At 43.0% G+C, this 16,976-nt stretch overlaps 1 protein-coding gene across 3 annotated transcripts in view; it reads right to left on the reverse strand.

Annotated features, from left to right (window-relative positions):
- Positions 1–16,976, reverse strand: part of TTC7B (tetratricopeptide repeat domain 7B) — a 274,767-nt gene that overhangs the window by 128,930 nt on the left and 128,861 nt on the right. For all 3 annotated transcript variants that reach the window (XM_025392642.1, XM_025392641.1, XM_025392640.1), the window contains exons 8-9: positions 13,904–13,967; positions 9,623–9,760 (exon numbers count right to left, since the gene is read on the reverse strand). In XM_025392642.1, coding sequence (XP_025248427.1) covers positions 9,623–9,760; positions 13,904–13,967 — 202 coding nt within the window. The remainder of the gene's footprint in view (positions 1–9,622; positions 9,761–13,903; positions 13,968–16,976) is intronic.

The following is a 16,976-nucleotide window of genomic DNA, read 5'->3' on the forward strand; positions in this document are numbered from 1 at the left end:
ATTGAGTAAGGGGTCTCCACGGTCCTGCTCAAACCCTACTCCATCCGCTGCTTTGCCAGTGTAGCTGTTCCTTGCAAAATGTACTGAATTCACAAAATGGGCATTCCATTCCTCCTGTCTCCTCAATTGCCTCTCACCTTTGGTCTTTTCAGTCTCTCTTCCCTGGCTTGGGGCACCAGGTTTTAACCCTTCAACCATGGCTGCCGCTTAGCCCATGCCAGGACTAAGGGAGGAAGTAAGGAGTTGAAAGTGTGGCAGCCTGGGACACACCATGTACAAAATAGCAGCACAGTAAATGCTCGGATGAAGGCTGGACAGAGAATTGGGATCCATTTTTTTGGAGGTCCTTTAAGGAGGGCCGCAGCAAACATGGAGGCAGGGAGGAGTACTGGAATTACCAAGACTGGAGACGATGACACAGCAGAAAGGACTGAAGCAGGGTCACTGAGCTATGGCCTGAGGGCCCAATGTGACCTACTGCTTGTTTCTAGAGTCCAAAAGTTAAGAATTGTACTTATAGCTGAACGTTCACCATCAATTTGGTGAGAGGGGTTATTAACTTTAAACCCAAATTAAGCAAGATGTTATCCCCTACCCCCACAAACAACCCCATTCTTCTCATTCATGAATCTATGTTACAAACATTGTACTCATTATATTTTGAGTTTCATTGATTAAAATTTTGTGGAAATTTGTTTTCTCTCTTGTTATACCTACATGCTATTCTTGATTTTTTCTCTTAGCCTTTGAAGCCTAAAATATTTAGCATCTGGCCCTTTAATTTGCTGACCCTTGTTCTAAAGGAACCAACCGGGGGCACTTTAGGTTGAAGGAAAAAAGACAATATGACAATTGTCTTTAAAATTTGGTGGACTCTAAAGGGAGAAGGAGTCATCCATTACCAGGGCATCTTTACTATGGAACATTCTCCCACCCTATGAAGAAAGGGGCAGATCTAGACACATGCATCTGGTACAATCTTCAGGATAGAGCACCGGCTGGATAAAACATAGATTTTATGTCCTGTGGCATGCTACTTTTGCATTGAATGGGGACACGCACATATGCATAGTGGCCTATGGATTTATAGTCAGTCTTTAGGAGTATACACAAGTAACTTCCTCTTTATGTTCCCCTTGGCTCTGTTGTAACACTTCCCTTGTGCATACATTACCTGCTCAAAATAGATAATAAGACCAACCAAAAAAAAAAAAAAAATTGGTAGACTGTCAGTGAGGTGGGGCTGGACTTGCCCTATTGCTCCAAAAAGACCGAATAGATAGAAATTACAAGGAGACTCATTTTAGATCAATCCTTTCTAATAACCACAGAGGAATCGAATGATATATATTACCCATCAATTGCTGTGCTGGCTACATTATAGTCATTATCTTACTGAGCTTCCTAACAGTCTCTGATATAGGAGCTCAGAGGGGCCAGTATCTTTCTCAAAGTCTCACAGCTAGGAAAGGGCAGAGCCAGAATTTGAACACAGATCTCCCTGACTCCAGGGCTGAATTTTTTTACTATACAGTGGGTACTTCCCTATATAAGGGTCAAGGATCATCTGCCAGAGTTATTATTTCGTACAAGGGAGATTTTTAAATTAGAAAGCAGATTATTAATACCACCAATAATAATAGTAACATGCACTTTTTACAGTAACATACATTTATCTCCTTAATCCTCATAATAACATTCCAAGGTAGATCTTATTATTATCTATGTTTTCCATATAAGGGGACAGGTTCAGAGAGGTAATGGAATCTGTTCAAGTTTATATTCAGCATGTAAAGTAGCAGAACTGAGATTATAACACAGGTCTGATGTTAAACTATGAGGCATTGTTGAGACGGTAATGTCATCCAAAGTGACCTATAAATTCAATGCATCCCTATCAAAATTTCAACTTTTTTTTTTTTTGCAGTAATGGAAAAGCCAATCCTCAAATTCATATGGAATTGTAAGGGATCTGGAATAGCCAAAACAAACTGGAAAAAGAACAAAGTTAAAGGACTCCATACTTCCTCATTTCAAAGCTTACTACAAAGCTACAGAAATCAAAACAGTATGGTATTACATAAAAATACATAGACAGACCAAAGACAGAATTAAGATTCCAGGAAAAAATTCACACATTTATGGCCAATTGATATTTGATAAGGGTGCCAAGTCCATTGAATAGGGCAAAGAATAGTTTTTTCAACAAATGGTGCTAGGACAACTGGATTTCCGCATGCAAAAGAATGGAGTTGGACTCCTACCTCATACCATATACAAAAAAAAACTATAAATGGACAAACAGTTCAAATATAAGAGCAAACCTGTAAAATCCTTAGAGGAAAACAAAGGAGTAAACCTTCATGAGTTTGGATTTGGCAATGGATTCTTAGTTATGACACCAAGAGCATAAGCAACAAAATTAAAAAATAGATACACCGGACTTAATCAAGATGTAAAACTTTTGCACATCAAAAGACATTTCAAGAAAGTGAAGCTGGGCATGGTATCTCACGACTGTAATCTTAGCACTTTAGGAGGCCAAGACAGGAGGGTCACTTGAGGCCAAGAGTTTGAAAACAGTCCAAGCTGGTTTCTATAATCTCTACAAAAAAAAAAAGCAGGTGTGGCATCTCTAAAAATATAGCTGACCAGAGTTTATTATGTAGACTTTAAAATAGGCAAAAGACTTGAATAGTAGTTTTACCAAAGAAGATATACAAATGGCCAATAAGCCCATAAAAAGATGCTAAACATTATTAGTTATTAGGGAAAAGAAAATCAATCCCACAATGTGATATCACATCACACCTACCAGAATGTCTACATTAATAATAATTTACAAATAACAAGTGCTAGTGAAGAAGTGGAGAAATTAGAACCCTGTGTATTGCTGGTAGGAATGTAAAATGGTACAGTCACTGTGAAAAACAGTCTGGCAGTTCCTCAAAAAGTTAAACATAGAATTATCATATGACCAAGCAATTCCACTCCTAGGTGTAAACCCAAAAGAACTGAAAAAAGGAACTCAGAAAACATGCTGTGCCCTAACGTGCAAGTGTTGATGTTGGCTGGGGACAGCAGAAGGAAGGAAAGTTCAAGTAGAGTATTCACTGCAGCATTATTCACAATAGCCAAAAGGTGGACACAATCCAGGCGTCCATTGACAGATGAAGGGATAAACAAAATGTAACACATACATGCAATGGAATATTATTCAGCCATGAAAAGGAACGAAGTTCTGATCAATGCTATCAGATATATTGTTATAACATGGCTGAATCTTGAAAACATTGGGCTAAGTGAAGCAAACCAGATATAAAAGGGCAAGTATTGCCTGATTCCTTTTATATGAGATACCCAAAATAAGCAAATTCATAAAGACAAAAATTAAATTAGAGGTTACTAGGGTATCGGGAAGGAGAGAATGAAAAGTTATTGCTTGATGGGTACAGAATTTCTGTTTGAGATGATGGAAAAATGTGCAAATAAATAGTGATGATGGTTGCACAACATTGTGAATGTAATTAAATGCAACTGAATTTTACACTTTAAAAAGGTTAATATGGCATATTAAAAAAAAAATTTAAACAAAGAACTAAAACAAAACCATGAGGTATGTACCTAGATACCTTGTTTCTCTGAACTATGCTACCCTAAGAGTTTAAACTCCTTCCATTCCTCCCAAGCGTGTTGGCATTTTCATTGAGGACCACGTTAATAAAGCAATGCTTAATTTGAAAGAACATTTTCGTAATGGTGAGAATGGAGGTCCCAGGGGCCATGTCAGAGGCTGATATTCTTTGGGGCAGGGTGTCATGTAAAAATGGTGAAGATGGTCCCTATTGAGCTGACTCACAAAGCTGGACCAGAGCTGGTAACTGTCCAGGTGCTCTGCCCCAAGCTGGGCCCATCCCTTCCTCTGCTGCCCATTTCCCACTCAATGACCTTTAACCTTTGGGCCTGCCTGGGGAAGATACACTCCTCGCACATCTAGGGACCTCTAAAACCAAAGAAAAGGGGGCAGGATGAGGGTGCACACTGGCTTTGAAGCACTGGTGCATTCAGCAAGTTGTTAGGGACCACCCAGCACTAACCAAATACCCTGCCTTGATTTCTCAGAAGTCTACGGCTCCATTTGTGTCATGCCCACTGATGCCTTCTAGAAACCTTGGCACCTAGCTCAAGGCTGGGTTTCTGCAGTACAAGCGGGGCTGCATGCAATGCTGAACTTTAAACAAATGGTAGGCCTCGCAAGCAGACGTTGTTAGATGTGCAATGCTTTTCACAGTGCTCCCTGATTCAATAAGCGTTTAGGTTAGGGAGGTGTAAACGTCCTTTTGGTACAATTACTAGTCAGACAGTTCTACCCACAGAACTATGGTGTTGTTGAGATTTACCATAAACACATGAATATGAGTTCAACAGGAAAGATAAAAATACCATTCCTGTCTTTAAAGCTGCCTCGCCTATGGAGGGGGGACACACACAACCTTCTAAAAGGACCCTATAATATCCTGTCGAAATGGAGCCATTAATAGTCAAATTCAAGAAACAAACCTCCTTAGCAGCTTGGGTTCATTCTGAAAAACAGAGGAAGCGGTGCTTGTTGCTTTACTTTTAATAGCGCAGGTTGTCATGCCAACTAGTGCTGCTGTTTAAAACGAAGAGGAAAAAAAGAAGTGTTCCTTCCTACACAAACCTTTCAGCAGGGCTCACAATTAGTCTTTAAAAACACGAAAACTCACAGCACTGGAGATATGGTAAACATTGTGCTTCTATTTAAACCTGTCAGAATGAGGATATGATAAACCTTTGGCCTGGGTCTCCTTTGTACAATGCTCTTTGGCCAGCATCTGGCTGAAGAGTCCACAAGGAAAGAAAGGCACGATGATGTAGGTGCACACAAAGGCAGCCGATCTCAAGATGGGAGAGCGGCCTTCCATCTTGAATAAGCACAAGAGAAAGGCCGGCTTCCTTGGGAAAAAGAGGCTCTGCTCCCGCTTAGCCCTGTGAGCACAGTTATTAAAAGGCTGGGTCTGCACAATGCTGCGCGACACACCCACTGCACAAGGGTGCCAAGGACAGGAGAGAGGAACACGGGCTGGCAGTGGCAGCAGAGGTGCCCCCACCCTCTGTGGTGCCCGTGGGCCCAGGTCAGCCAAGGAGAGGAGCCAAGAAGCAGGAAGACATGCTGTGCCCGGATGTGTAAGTGTTAATGCTGGTTGGGGACAAGAGAAGGAAGGAAAGCACAAGGACAGGGTGAGAAGGAGGTAAGACCTCTTCTCTCTCTCACAATTGACTGATGGTTTTACGAACTCTTCTGTCCACAAAAGCTTCCACCCATGTAAAAGAAGATCTAGCAATGTTTCTGAGGCAAAGAGGACTTGCTCACAGATGAGCCACAGGGTGATATATCTAGATCGCATCTGCAAGGGGCACACGTAAAGTCTGCCAATAGGTTGTGGTGCTGACAATCAGGCCCCACACTTTCTTTCCAAGCTCCCCTCCTCCCACTTCTCCATGAGAGCAAGCCCTGGGTTCCCGTTCCCTCAGGTCCAGTGCCTTCACAGCTCTGTGAGCTTAAGGATGAAGAGGGTCTCTCTCCTCCTAGACCACTTAATGCCTATCAGGCCTTGAAGAGCCAATTCATATATCCGCTGTTCATAATCTCTTACTGGCACTCCCAACCTATAAACTTGGCTGCAATTGGCCTATTCCATTCACCTGCCAATTAACATGCTTTGCACTACTACGTATTCTCTAATTTGATTATCTTTTTGTTTGTTTCCATGTGGTCTCCCTAACTAGAGTGGAAATTTCTTGAAGGCAAAAGATCTTTCTGTATCCTTTGTTGCTCCCCCTGTGCCTAGTAATTCCTGTGTATACAATGGTAGTAACTGCAGGAGCAGCAGTGTACAGTTGCCACTTACCGAGCTCTAAGTGCTAGGCTCTGTTCTGAGTACTTTACATGGATTAATGAATATGCATCTCCCAACTGTCTGAGATATACATGCACACAATTATTACCCCTATTTAACAGGAAAATAAACTGATGCATAGGAGGTTAGTGACATGCCTAGGCTCACATGACTGGTACAGAGCAGACCCAGAACTCAAACCAAAGCTCTCTAACTCTAGAGCCTGTGACACACTATGTTGATGACCTGAGTTTGGGGTTGAGGAGGCAGAGATGGGTGAGGTGCCAATGAAGCAAATAAGAGAGATAGGGGATATCCACAGTAAAATGTGTAAGATACTGTCCCATTCAACAAAACTTACATAATGCACACATTTATTCATAAAGACAGATGTAAAGTTCACCTCTAAAATGTCAATGAGTAGTCAACTATCTCAGGAGAGCTGGATTCCAAGGCACTTTTCTTTCCTTTTCTATATTTTCTATGTATTGTTTGATTCTCCAAGGAGCATGCAGGACTACTGCATACGGCAGAAGGATAAACAATGAAGTCAATTTCATTATGGGTGGAAAGGAAAAGAAAACAAGAGAAAAAAGAAAGAGAGAGGGTCTGTGGAATATTTGTGAACAGAAGGGTGGCATGTCTTCCTGTGTCTCAGAAAGATTGCTCTGCTGACAGTGGAGGAAATGAAGACAGGGAAATATAACATACCTCTAAGACAAATGATAATAACGATAATTGCTAACATTTATGGAGCTCAGAGAAAGGTAATATAGGAAGTTTAAAATCCAGTTATCCTGACAGCAACACTGTTCATAGTAGCCAAAAGGTGGAAACAGCCACAATTCCATCAGCTAATGAATGGAAAAACAAATTGTGGTAGATCTGCACAATGGAATACTATTCAGCCATAAAAAGAAATATTGATCCATGTTACAATGTGGATAACCTTGAAAACATTATGCTATGTGAAAGAAGCCAGACACCAAAGCCCAAATATTGGCTATTTATATTTATATGAAATACCCCAAATCAGTATCCATAGAGAAAAAAAGCAGATGAGTAGTTGACAGGGACTTGGAGGGAGTGAGGAACGGGGAGTGGCTGCTTAATGGGTATAGGGTTTCTTACAGGGTGAGGAAAAGGTTTTGCAATTTGAGGTGATGGCTGCACGTACTAAATGTGCATGTACTAAGTGGTATGAACGTACTAAATGCCACTGAATTCATTAAAATGGTTAAGTTTGTTATGTGAATTGTACTTCAATTAAAAAAAAAAAAAAAGCCAGTTATCCTATTAACTTAAAGTCCTGAGAAAATGGAAAGGCAGATGAGGAGGGGGAAAAAAAATGGATTCAGAAAAACCCCAGTAAATGAGGCAATAAGACAAGTGGGACACCCAGAGTAGGATGTGGCCTCGGACAGAGGGAGAGAGGGTCACACTCAGCAAAGGGTGGACCTAACCCCTATCTTCAGTAACTGAGCTATCCAACCATGGGCCAGGCAGCCTTGAGATGCTGTGAGCTTTCACCTTTCTCCTACGACATCTACCGTTTTAGTCGGTTGATCTGAGACAACACAGTTGTCGAATGCTCGCTCCAATTGCCTAAGTGGTTGGCACAGGCAAGGCTGAAGCCAAATATCCAACCCCTAGATAAGGCACGCAGAGCTTGTGCTGGGCCCGCCCCCATCAGCGCATGGGCTGCAGCTGCTTGTCACACCTGGCAGCTCCAGGCTGGGGGCGGCTTGTGGGTAGGGGTCACACCTTGCTCCTGGCTGTATCCCTGGCCTTAATCAGAGCCTCTGGCACAGAAGAGGTGACAGTACATATATGTGCTGAAGAAATAAACATCCTTCATTTCATATATTTTATCAGTTGGTTGAGATTTTTACTAGATAAAACACAGATATGGTACAAAATTCAAAAGGTTCCAGGGATATACAGTACTAAATTTGCCTTTCTTCCACCCTCCTACTCCGGCTTCTCCGAGGCAACCTTTGGCCTGCACCACCATTTGCAATGTGACTAGGGGGGTGAAGTTCTGACTCGCAAAGGCTCCCGTGACCACATACCCAGTCGTCTGGGAGGCAGGTCACCACCACGAGATGGGAGCTACATATGATATCAAGACAGAAGTCATCTGGGTGAAAACAAGGTCCTAGTATTCTATGCCAGGAGCAGACACAGGCTCCAGAGCCGCAGCTTGCAGAGGAATCCATGAGGGTGATGATCACCCCCTAGAGCATTCATGGAAAAATGGGAAGCCAGGGGCAGAGACCACCCAGCCAGTCAACAGGGCCAGACACCTCAAGCTCCTCACTCCTGTTTCGGACCTAGGAGATTTCGAGCCGGGGAAAGGCAACATTGCTACCCAATGGGACGGAAGTAGATGTGTGCGTACCACTGTCATCCTTGGACCTAGAGAGGTGATATGTGTTTTGTCTGGAGGAACAAACTCACCTTAAAGGAATTCAACTGTGAGCTCGGTGGCATGGTCCCCAGTGACAGACTTTGTGGTGGACACAGCTGACAGCAACTTAGGTGGTGGGGAGAAGAGGGGCCCAGGAAATCAAGGTACCAGCAGAGGTTCGATCCATTTAGGGATGAACAACCTGGGCCAATTCCAAGCCTGGACCGAGCCCCAGGGCTGAGCTGCGTGTGGTGGGGGCATCTGCACACACTGCTTTGTCAGGTCGGATTGTGAGGCTGAGTAACCACTGCCCTGTAGAGTCACCAAACCATGGACTAAAAAAAGATTCAAGCCACGCAGGCTCATCTGTTTCCCCAAGGTTCCTGCCTAATGTGGCGATGCACTGGCAGGCTGGAGGGTGAGTCGGGCACTTATCTGATTTCAGCCAATCTGTTACTGTATTTCATTCCCTGTCCTCGTGCCCAGAGGCTGTTGCAATGGGTATAAATTTAGAAAGAGAAAGATAAATAACATGGAAAAGTTCCTTTTAACAAAATAGGGATTTTTTTTTTCTCTCTATTTTGCTAAAGAAAAGATAAAATGATCTTCTTGTTATTTATTTAGCCTTACCATGGTAGAATCTGATATTTTGGGCAGGAACCTAATAATGCATAACCACAGCCCAAGATGAACCAGCTTCTCCTGAAACTGTGAAAGAGTCAAGCCTCCATCCTAAGCGTTTCTTAGACACTGAGGGAGTGAGAACATGACAGTACCTTGTACAAGATCTGAAATCCACGAGGGTCCCTTCTGAACAAGCAAAAGACTCTGAAAGAAGACTGTCTCCTTTATATGAAACGATCTATGCCAGCTAACATAACACGCTGTGCCTGAAATTGTCAGGCCACTGGCAATTTCACTGGTCACACTGATACTTTAAACCAAACCTGTTCTATGAGGAAACTAATATCACAGATGGGAGATTTTCAGTTGGTGGAAATTAACTGAAAGAGAAACTGCTTGAGAAATGTTTGCCTTCCCTCACACACAAACTCACAGCCCAGTGGGTTATGGAACCCTCATGGTAAAAGACTAGATCAATTCCACCACCTAATCATTTAGCCCAACGCCCATTCTACAGGGGAGAAAACCAAAGTTAAGTGACTGGCCCAAGATCACATGGCTGCCACTAATAGAGGGGGGCCCAGGTCCAGGTCTCACAACCCTTCCCTGGGGTCACCATGCAACTGTCACCCACCACCTGGATGTCAACCACACTCAGCGGCTGTACCTCTGACAGCATCTCATACTGGCCTCTTCTTCCAAGAGCAATGGTGAGTAAGTCATAGACCACAGACGCACTCTGTAGACTGATGAGGCGGTCACTCTTGTGTTCAGGTATCCTGCTCAGCACAGCATCCCGGTTGGCCTGAAAAAACACAGAAGAGAGAAGCAGATGGAGAAAGAGCCTAGTGCTGCATGGTGGGGAGGCCACCTAGGCCCTCCTGCCCCTACCGATTTGCCAAGGGAATGGAGACAAGGGTAGGAATGAGCAGAGGCCTGTCACCTTGGGTTATTTATTCAAAATCCCCTGGGCACTGCAGAACATGATATATGGGATGATCCAAACACTGAAGTCTTAGAATTGTGAACCTAGAGGGCACCTGTACCTGTCGGCAGGCATTTGGAGGAAGCCTTGGCAGCCGATACAAAGTTTTCCCTGGGCTCGGGTTCACAGCCAGCCTTGTGGAAGATGCAGCTGCGCTCTGGAGCAGCCGAATCATCCATCAAGTGAGGCCCTGCTGCGCCTCACTCGTGAATCCTGCTTCTGCTCTACATTAAAGAGGGGGAGAAAATTCCCAGCCCTGCATTTCCCAACACCCAACTGTGCCATCAAGTTCCATGAGTCCTACAGAGATCTATCTTACTTTTCCTCTATCACCAAGCAATATTCAAATCCCTATATGACATCTTCACTGGAACAGAACACAAAGACAAATTCAATCTTGTTTAGGGAAGCACAACACAGATATATAAGAGAAAACAAGAAGAAAGCAGATTTTTCCTTTAAAAGATATTAACACAGAGGACTCAAGAGAACAATTTTCTAAGCTTAGCACAGAAATACATCAGGCACATTCAAACTTATTAATCTCATCTATCCAGAAATCAAATGCTCTTTACAGCAACTTGTTTCCATTACTTCTAAAATTTAATTTCTCTACAGATTCCTCTAAATATATCACATGTATGAGACTCAATAGCTAGCTCATTTTCCCTTTTTCCCTAATAGGAAGTTCAGAATCAACAAAGTTAGATTTCGATTTCACCTGCCCTTTTCCCCCTGCTAATTAACAGAAGTCTGCAGATCCATCTGTCCTTGGGAGCAGAGACAGGCCCGCCCCCAGTCTTTCCTGTGAAAGTGGTACATGAGGTTCCAGGGTCACTTGTCCCGGCATGCTGACATTGATCTTCCTCCTGACATTCAAAAAGGCCACGCACACACCTTCCCTCTCACTAATGAGACAAAATGCATTTTCTTTGTGTGTGAGTCCAAGGCATTTACTTTTAGCCACCCATCAGTACTTACTCACTTTAAAACTCCTTGCTCTTAAATGTCAAAGACAAATAAGAATATATAAGACAGGCCACTTCCTACAAAGTGAGTCATCTCTGACGGAAACAAGCCTGCTTTTGAAGATTTCATTCTAAGTTTTTCTTGTTAGGAGTCCCTCTTGAGCCCCCCAAAAAAGCAGCTCTGAAGGAAACAGGGCCTGTTGCAAATGGTCTCATTTTATTTATTTGCTATACATATTCTATACTGAGACCGATGCCTGGAAGAGAGCAAAACAAACATGCTATTTATGAAAGGTTTTCAAGTTATACCAAATGCATTGTTTTCATTTTTAGAGAAAGTATCAGTATCTTTTGACTAAAAAGGTACAATATAGAACCTCAAACAGACCCACAAATAATAAATATCCCAGAATATTGCCTCAGTGGTAGTTCTGCAAATCAAGTTCTTACAATCCCATTCTCCTAGGGGAAACTAATTTGTTTTGTGGTTAGAAAATAGCACAATTCTAAGTGACATCTTGTAGGTGGAGAAGCTATGGACAAATTCATGCTTCTGAATTAAAGTCAGAACCAACAAAGAACACAATTTTCTGACATCCAAAAACCACAAATTTTCATTTTGGTTTTGAAATTGAGCACATTCATTTTCTGTCTAAAAACCAAAAAATCAAGAAGTCAAAGGACATAGAAAAAAGGCTTCCAAAAGCAACTTCATTTAGATTTCTACCTACATTTTCTGAAATGATTTATAGGGAGAACATAATCATTTGGGTTAGAAACCTTGTCCTTCATACCCACTGATGACATCACTGGATTTCAACATCCCCTGAAGAGATTTTTCTGGAAATTACATACCACAGAGCCAACTCTGACTGTCTCAAAGGGATCTCAATGTTTGAGTATTATTAGTTTCTATCACTTCAATTAAGAAGCAGGAGAGTTGGAGACATCATTCCACAGACATCTCCACTTAGTGCAAGCGTTTTAGAGAGGTGGCCATGTTTTCCAAATTGCAGACTGGAACATATCATCTTGACAATGGAACATAATATTTTCAATCAGAATTGTCCAGGTAATCTAAAATGTATAGTCACCATGCTTTCAGAACGTGTACACCATAACCAACCAAGTTTGCCCAAAGGGAACTACCTGCCAAGGACCCAGCTTGGGATGAGGGAATGCTGACCAGGAGGCCAAGGTGAGCTGGCTCCATGGATGCCCCGGTGGGGAAGCCTGGGGAGACTTGTTCACTTGAATGCCACCATGTGCCAGCCTGCTCACCTATGTGCTTCCCTGATTGCACCAAGGCAAGCAGAGAATGTAAATGACACCATCCTAAGTTACCAGCTGACTATCGGGCAACCCTGCTTCCTTGAGAGGAAGTAAGCCCAATGACACCAAACAGCCTCCAAGTCAAAAGAGGTGGTAACTCACGCAGGCTTGCTCTTGTCAACATCGGTGGGCCATTAAAAGTTGTTTTTTTTTTGTTTTTTTTTTTTTTTGAGACGGAGTCTCGCTCTGTCGCCCAGGCTGGAGTGCAGTGGCGGGATCTCAGCTCACTGCAAGCTCCGCCTGCCGGGTTCACGCCGTTCTCCTGCCTCAGCCTCCCGAGTAGCTGGGACTACAGGCGCCCGCCACCTCGCCCGGCTAGTTTTTTGTATTTTTTTTTAGTAGAGACGAGGTTTTACCGTGTTAGCCAGGATGGTCTGGATCTCCTGACCTCATGATCCGCCCATCTCGGCCTCCCAAAGTGCTGGGATTACAGGCTTGAGCCACCACGCCCGGCCACCATTCAAAGTTTTAATCAAAGGCAAGAGAGCTGCCCTCTCATGAGTTCTGGCCTCTTCTGATCCCTCCTTCTCTCTGTGCATGTATGTTATTATGCTCAGACCCCATGTCTATACTCACCTGAGTCCATTTTATACCTCCCATTAAACAGTATGTGTGGGGAGGGCAAGAAGGGAAATGCCTTCTCTTGCTTTAGTTACGATTCCCTTTTCTCCCCTGGGCTTTCCCAGGGGTTGGGGGTAAGCAGTGACAGCTATGGGGAGGGGGCAGTACAGTCTCCTAGCAGGAACAGGAGACCACTGCGTGATGCACGCATTCTGCCTGCTCTGGGCCTTGGGTTCCTCATGTGTAAAATGAGGGAAGGGGATGTGAGCCCTCAAGATCTTTTGATTCCAGGAGCCCGCCCATTCTGCTCAGGTCCTCAGTACACATCACTATTCTGCTGAGGAATTCGCCATTATAACACACATGATCCTGAAGGTTTCAAGCTAGGGCCACGATGCCTAGTGATAGATACACAGGACAGAAACCCAATAAATGATGAGTGGTGAAATAGACCTAAAATTCGATATCCTGGCCAAATACTAAGAAAATGTTTCAAAGTAATCAGAGGGTCTGGCAAAACCTCCCTCACAATAGCAGTAACAGGGAAGAGAAGTGAGTTCTCGCGGCCTGGGACTTTACAGTGTCTGGTGACAGCTGGGAGCTGGGAGAGACAACCAGGGCAGGAGGATGAGAGTTTCATCAAGTTCCTGCTGTGAAAACCAGAGGTTCATAGAACCAACAAATGACTTATCCCCAAATTCTCCCCCACTCCAGGGCAAATTGAGAGGCTTATAAAGGTCACCTTTTCGGGGCCTCTTTCTCCTTTTAAGATTCCTCTGGTGGTCATTTTAGCTGTGGTTTACCTAGATACAATTGCATTAATGTTCAGCCAATACTGGGTGGATAAATGAATGAACTAAGATACCTGCTTCAAGATAGAAGATAGAGAAGCTCCAAGCTCCAGGCTAACCAAGGGACATTGCTCGCTGGTCCAGGAATTAAGACCCTCATTTTAAACCTCTACTGTTTTTTCCCATCCATGTATACCCTCTAGAAAGTATTTTCTCTCAAGAAAAAGAGTCGTCATACTGGCAGAATGGCTGTATCAAAAAAGAGACTACAGGGCCGGGGAAAGAACGATGTAAAAACACATTCCACGTACCATTGATTCGCTAATCAGCAGTAACAGCAGGGCTTCTTCCGTATTTTCTTGAGGACAAAAAATGCTGCAGAAAGAAAACTGACTTTGATATATGGCAGTTTCAAAATAACACAAAACACACAAATACAAGCAGAACTGAACACTAAAAGCTTCCAGGATTTTATATAATACCCATGAAAAATACTGTATAATTTGGACACTTGAATTAATTTGCCTATTTCTATGGTAATCTATGGAATTCATACATTTTAGCTATGCATTTTAGTGGTAGGCAGAAGGGTAAAGGAAAGCTGTAAAAACCAAGTTAAAAGCCCAAATAACATATGTACATATTACAGAGGCAGAATTTTAGATTTCAATAAATTGACATTATCTAAATAATACAAGCTTTCTCCTAAACCCGTTACAGAGGTATACACTGCAGGCATTTCACTGAACAGTACTCTTCTTACCTCTTACCTGCTAACTGGCATATCTCATACTGTCATTTAGATGAAATAAGAGATTAGAAGCAATTTTAGAGTTTGAATAATTTCTCTAATACTGTAAGAATTTAGTGAGCTATCTTACTTAGACACATAAGTTTTATTATGGGGTAGCATGCAAGAGCTCTTATTAATCTATTTTACGGAATTTGGCTGAACTCTTAAATCTTGGATTAAAAGAAGGAGCTTTTTAAGCTCAACATTGCTCAGGATTAGAGAATAATAAAAACCCAGCAGAACCCCGATCTGTATTCTCTATAGCCTGTTTTCTGTGTTGTGAGCATTTGCAGCACTTTTTCTCCTGTTCTAAAGCTCTAGAATCCTTTGGGCAGAATTCTGAATGTTATCACCAATTGGGTCAAACTCAATATTTTTTCATGAAATGGAAGAAGAGTGTATAATAAATAAAAATGAACTTGGTTTAAAAAAAACTCCTAGATATTTGGAAGATGACTAAAAATGACTAAGTTTATGTCTTCTCAGGGATAATATTACAATCATTTAATTGAAGGGATCCCCCCCCCAATAAAAGAAAAAAAAAAAAGGATTTTTCACATAATTATAAACATTTGTTTTCTTCGAAGTGCTGGCAATTTTTGTACTGCATCTTAGGATGACAAAGAGCAAGACAGAAGAAACACAGTGCCTGGCATTCTCATTACAATGCTGACACCGCCAGAGGTAAGGAAGCCACCTGCAGGATGGTTTCTATCGCTCTTCTGAGGCTAAAATTTTATGAAAAGGCTGGCCTGAGAATGAGGAGCAAGATTCGGGGATATGCAGTGACTTGCTTCAGAAGTCAGCTTGAGATGATCTGGGTTTTTCAGATGGGACAGTTCTTTCCCCTTAGATTCTGAAATAGAGCCTAAAGGCTCTGAATTAAGTGTCTCCCAAACAATCACCTCAGTATGTTGTGTGTGTGTGTGTGTGTGCGCGCGCACGTGCGTGCGCGCTTATACATGCACACCGGTGCCCAACAATCATTTCCTGATATCCTGGCTTGTGCTTACATGCAATTGGGACCTTGCAAATAAAACAGTAATGTGAACCATTGTGTGTGTGTGTGTGTATGCACACACCCATGCCCAGCCATCATTTCCTGATATCCTGGCTTGTGCTTACATGCAATTGGGACCTTGCAAATAAAACAGTAACGTGAACCATTGTGTGTGTGTGTGTGTGTGTGTATGCACACACCCATGCCCAGTCATTTCCTGATATCCTGGCTTGTGCTTACATGCAACTGGGATCTTGCAAATCAAGCAGTAACGTGAATCATTTTTTTTGTTCATGGCTAGCCAGTTCTGCATTGTCCAGACCAATTGAAAAGAGAGAGAGCCTATGCTAATTGTGACTTCACAGCAGCCAATTCAGTCCATGGCTAATCTCCAGATTCTGGTTGAGCCATCCAGCCTGCTTAAATGCTAGTTTGTGTTATTTTTACTATAGTTGCTAACAAGTGGCACATGAACCGAATCCAGCTCCACTTCCTCTAACTTCCCTATTTGTGGCAGGCAAGGTGGGTACTCAGGAGCACTGCAAGGCTCCCAAGGCCAGCAGAAGAAGTCGGGGGAGAAAAGGTAGTTTTAACAGACAGACCTAAACAACTACACATTGGAAGGCTCCCTCTCAATCATTATGAACTCTCTAGACCCATTTCCGGCCAATTCCTTCCCTCTTGTTTGCCCAGGGAAGCGTGGATGGAGCTCAGGGTGAATGGTCAAAACTGTTGGGGCCTTCCTTTTGTGTCCTTCTCCTCTTTGGGGCTCACGAGCCTCAGGGGGAGATACTGGGGTACCCAGGCCTCAGCCTTGAAGAGTGGGAAAACTGGGGCCCTAGATCCAGAGGAAGTTGCGTGAAGGGGAAGGTGGGGGACAAAAGGGGACAAGGAGAAAACAGGGCTCAGCAGGCATGAGGACAAGCTCCCTAGAACTGGCGGGCTGGCAAAGGAGGCTGCTGCGCTGAGAATGGGAGGGTGCGTTCTCGCCCTAGCCATGTCACCAACTCACTGGGTGACCTTTAGGCAAACTGCCCATTTTCTTACTTTGGATGAATTTACCAACTGATTTTCTGATTCTACAGAAGACATAGGGAACAAGGGCGATAATTCTCAGGTATAAGTAGTAATCATCATCTTGCCAGGGCTCCTACATAATAGCTTTTTCTTAAAAATTTCCTCCGATACGTAGAAACTTTACTGTAATTGTAGAAACAATCATGCGAAAGACATTAATCCAACTTTACCCAACTGCATTTCATCTCTCTGTCATCATTAGCCATTATGTAACTAATGACAAGTTAATGTCTAAAGGTCACTGGCACCCCCTAAAACTCTACATTTAGGTGCAGGGAGGGCCTTGAACACTGCCAACCCATGAGAAAGTTGATTTGTAAATAATGACAACATCAACTCTAAGGTCTAGTAATGGTTCCTTTATAATTTTAGTATGTCTGGCTGAGATACTACCAGGAAATTCCAGGAGAAACACAGCCTCTGAACCACAGCCAGCCAGATAAGAGCCGAGGCATGGAGGCCAAGATGAAGTCCCACCCCGAACCCAAGTCACACTGTCTGCAAGCATGCCAAG

Source organism: Theropithecus gelada, chromosome 7b (genome assembly GCF_003255815.1).
Source record: "Theropithecus gelada isolate Dixy chromosome 7b, Tgel_1.0, whole genome shotgun sequence".
NCBI lineage: Eukaryota > Metazoa > Chordata > Mammalia > Primates > Cercopithecidae > Theropithecus > Theropithecus gelada.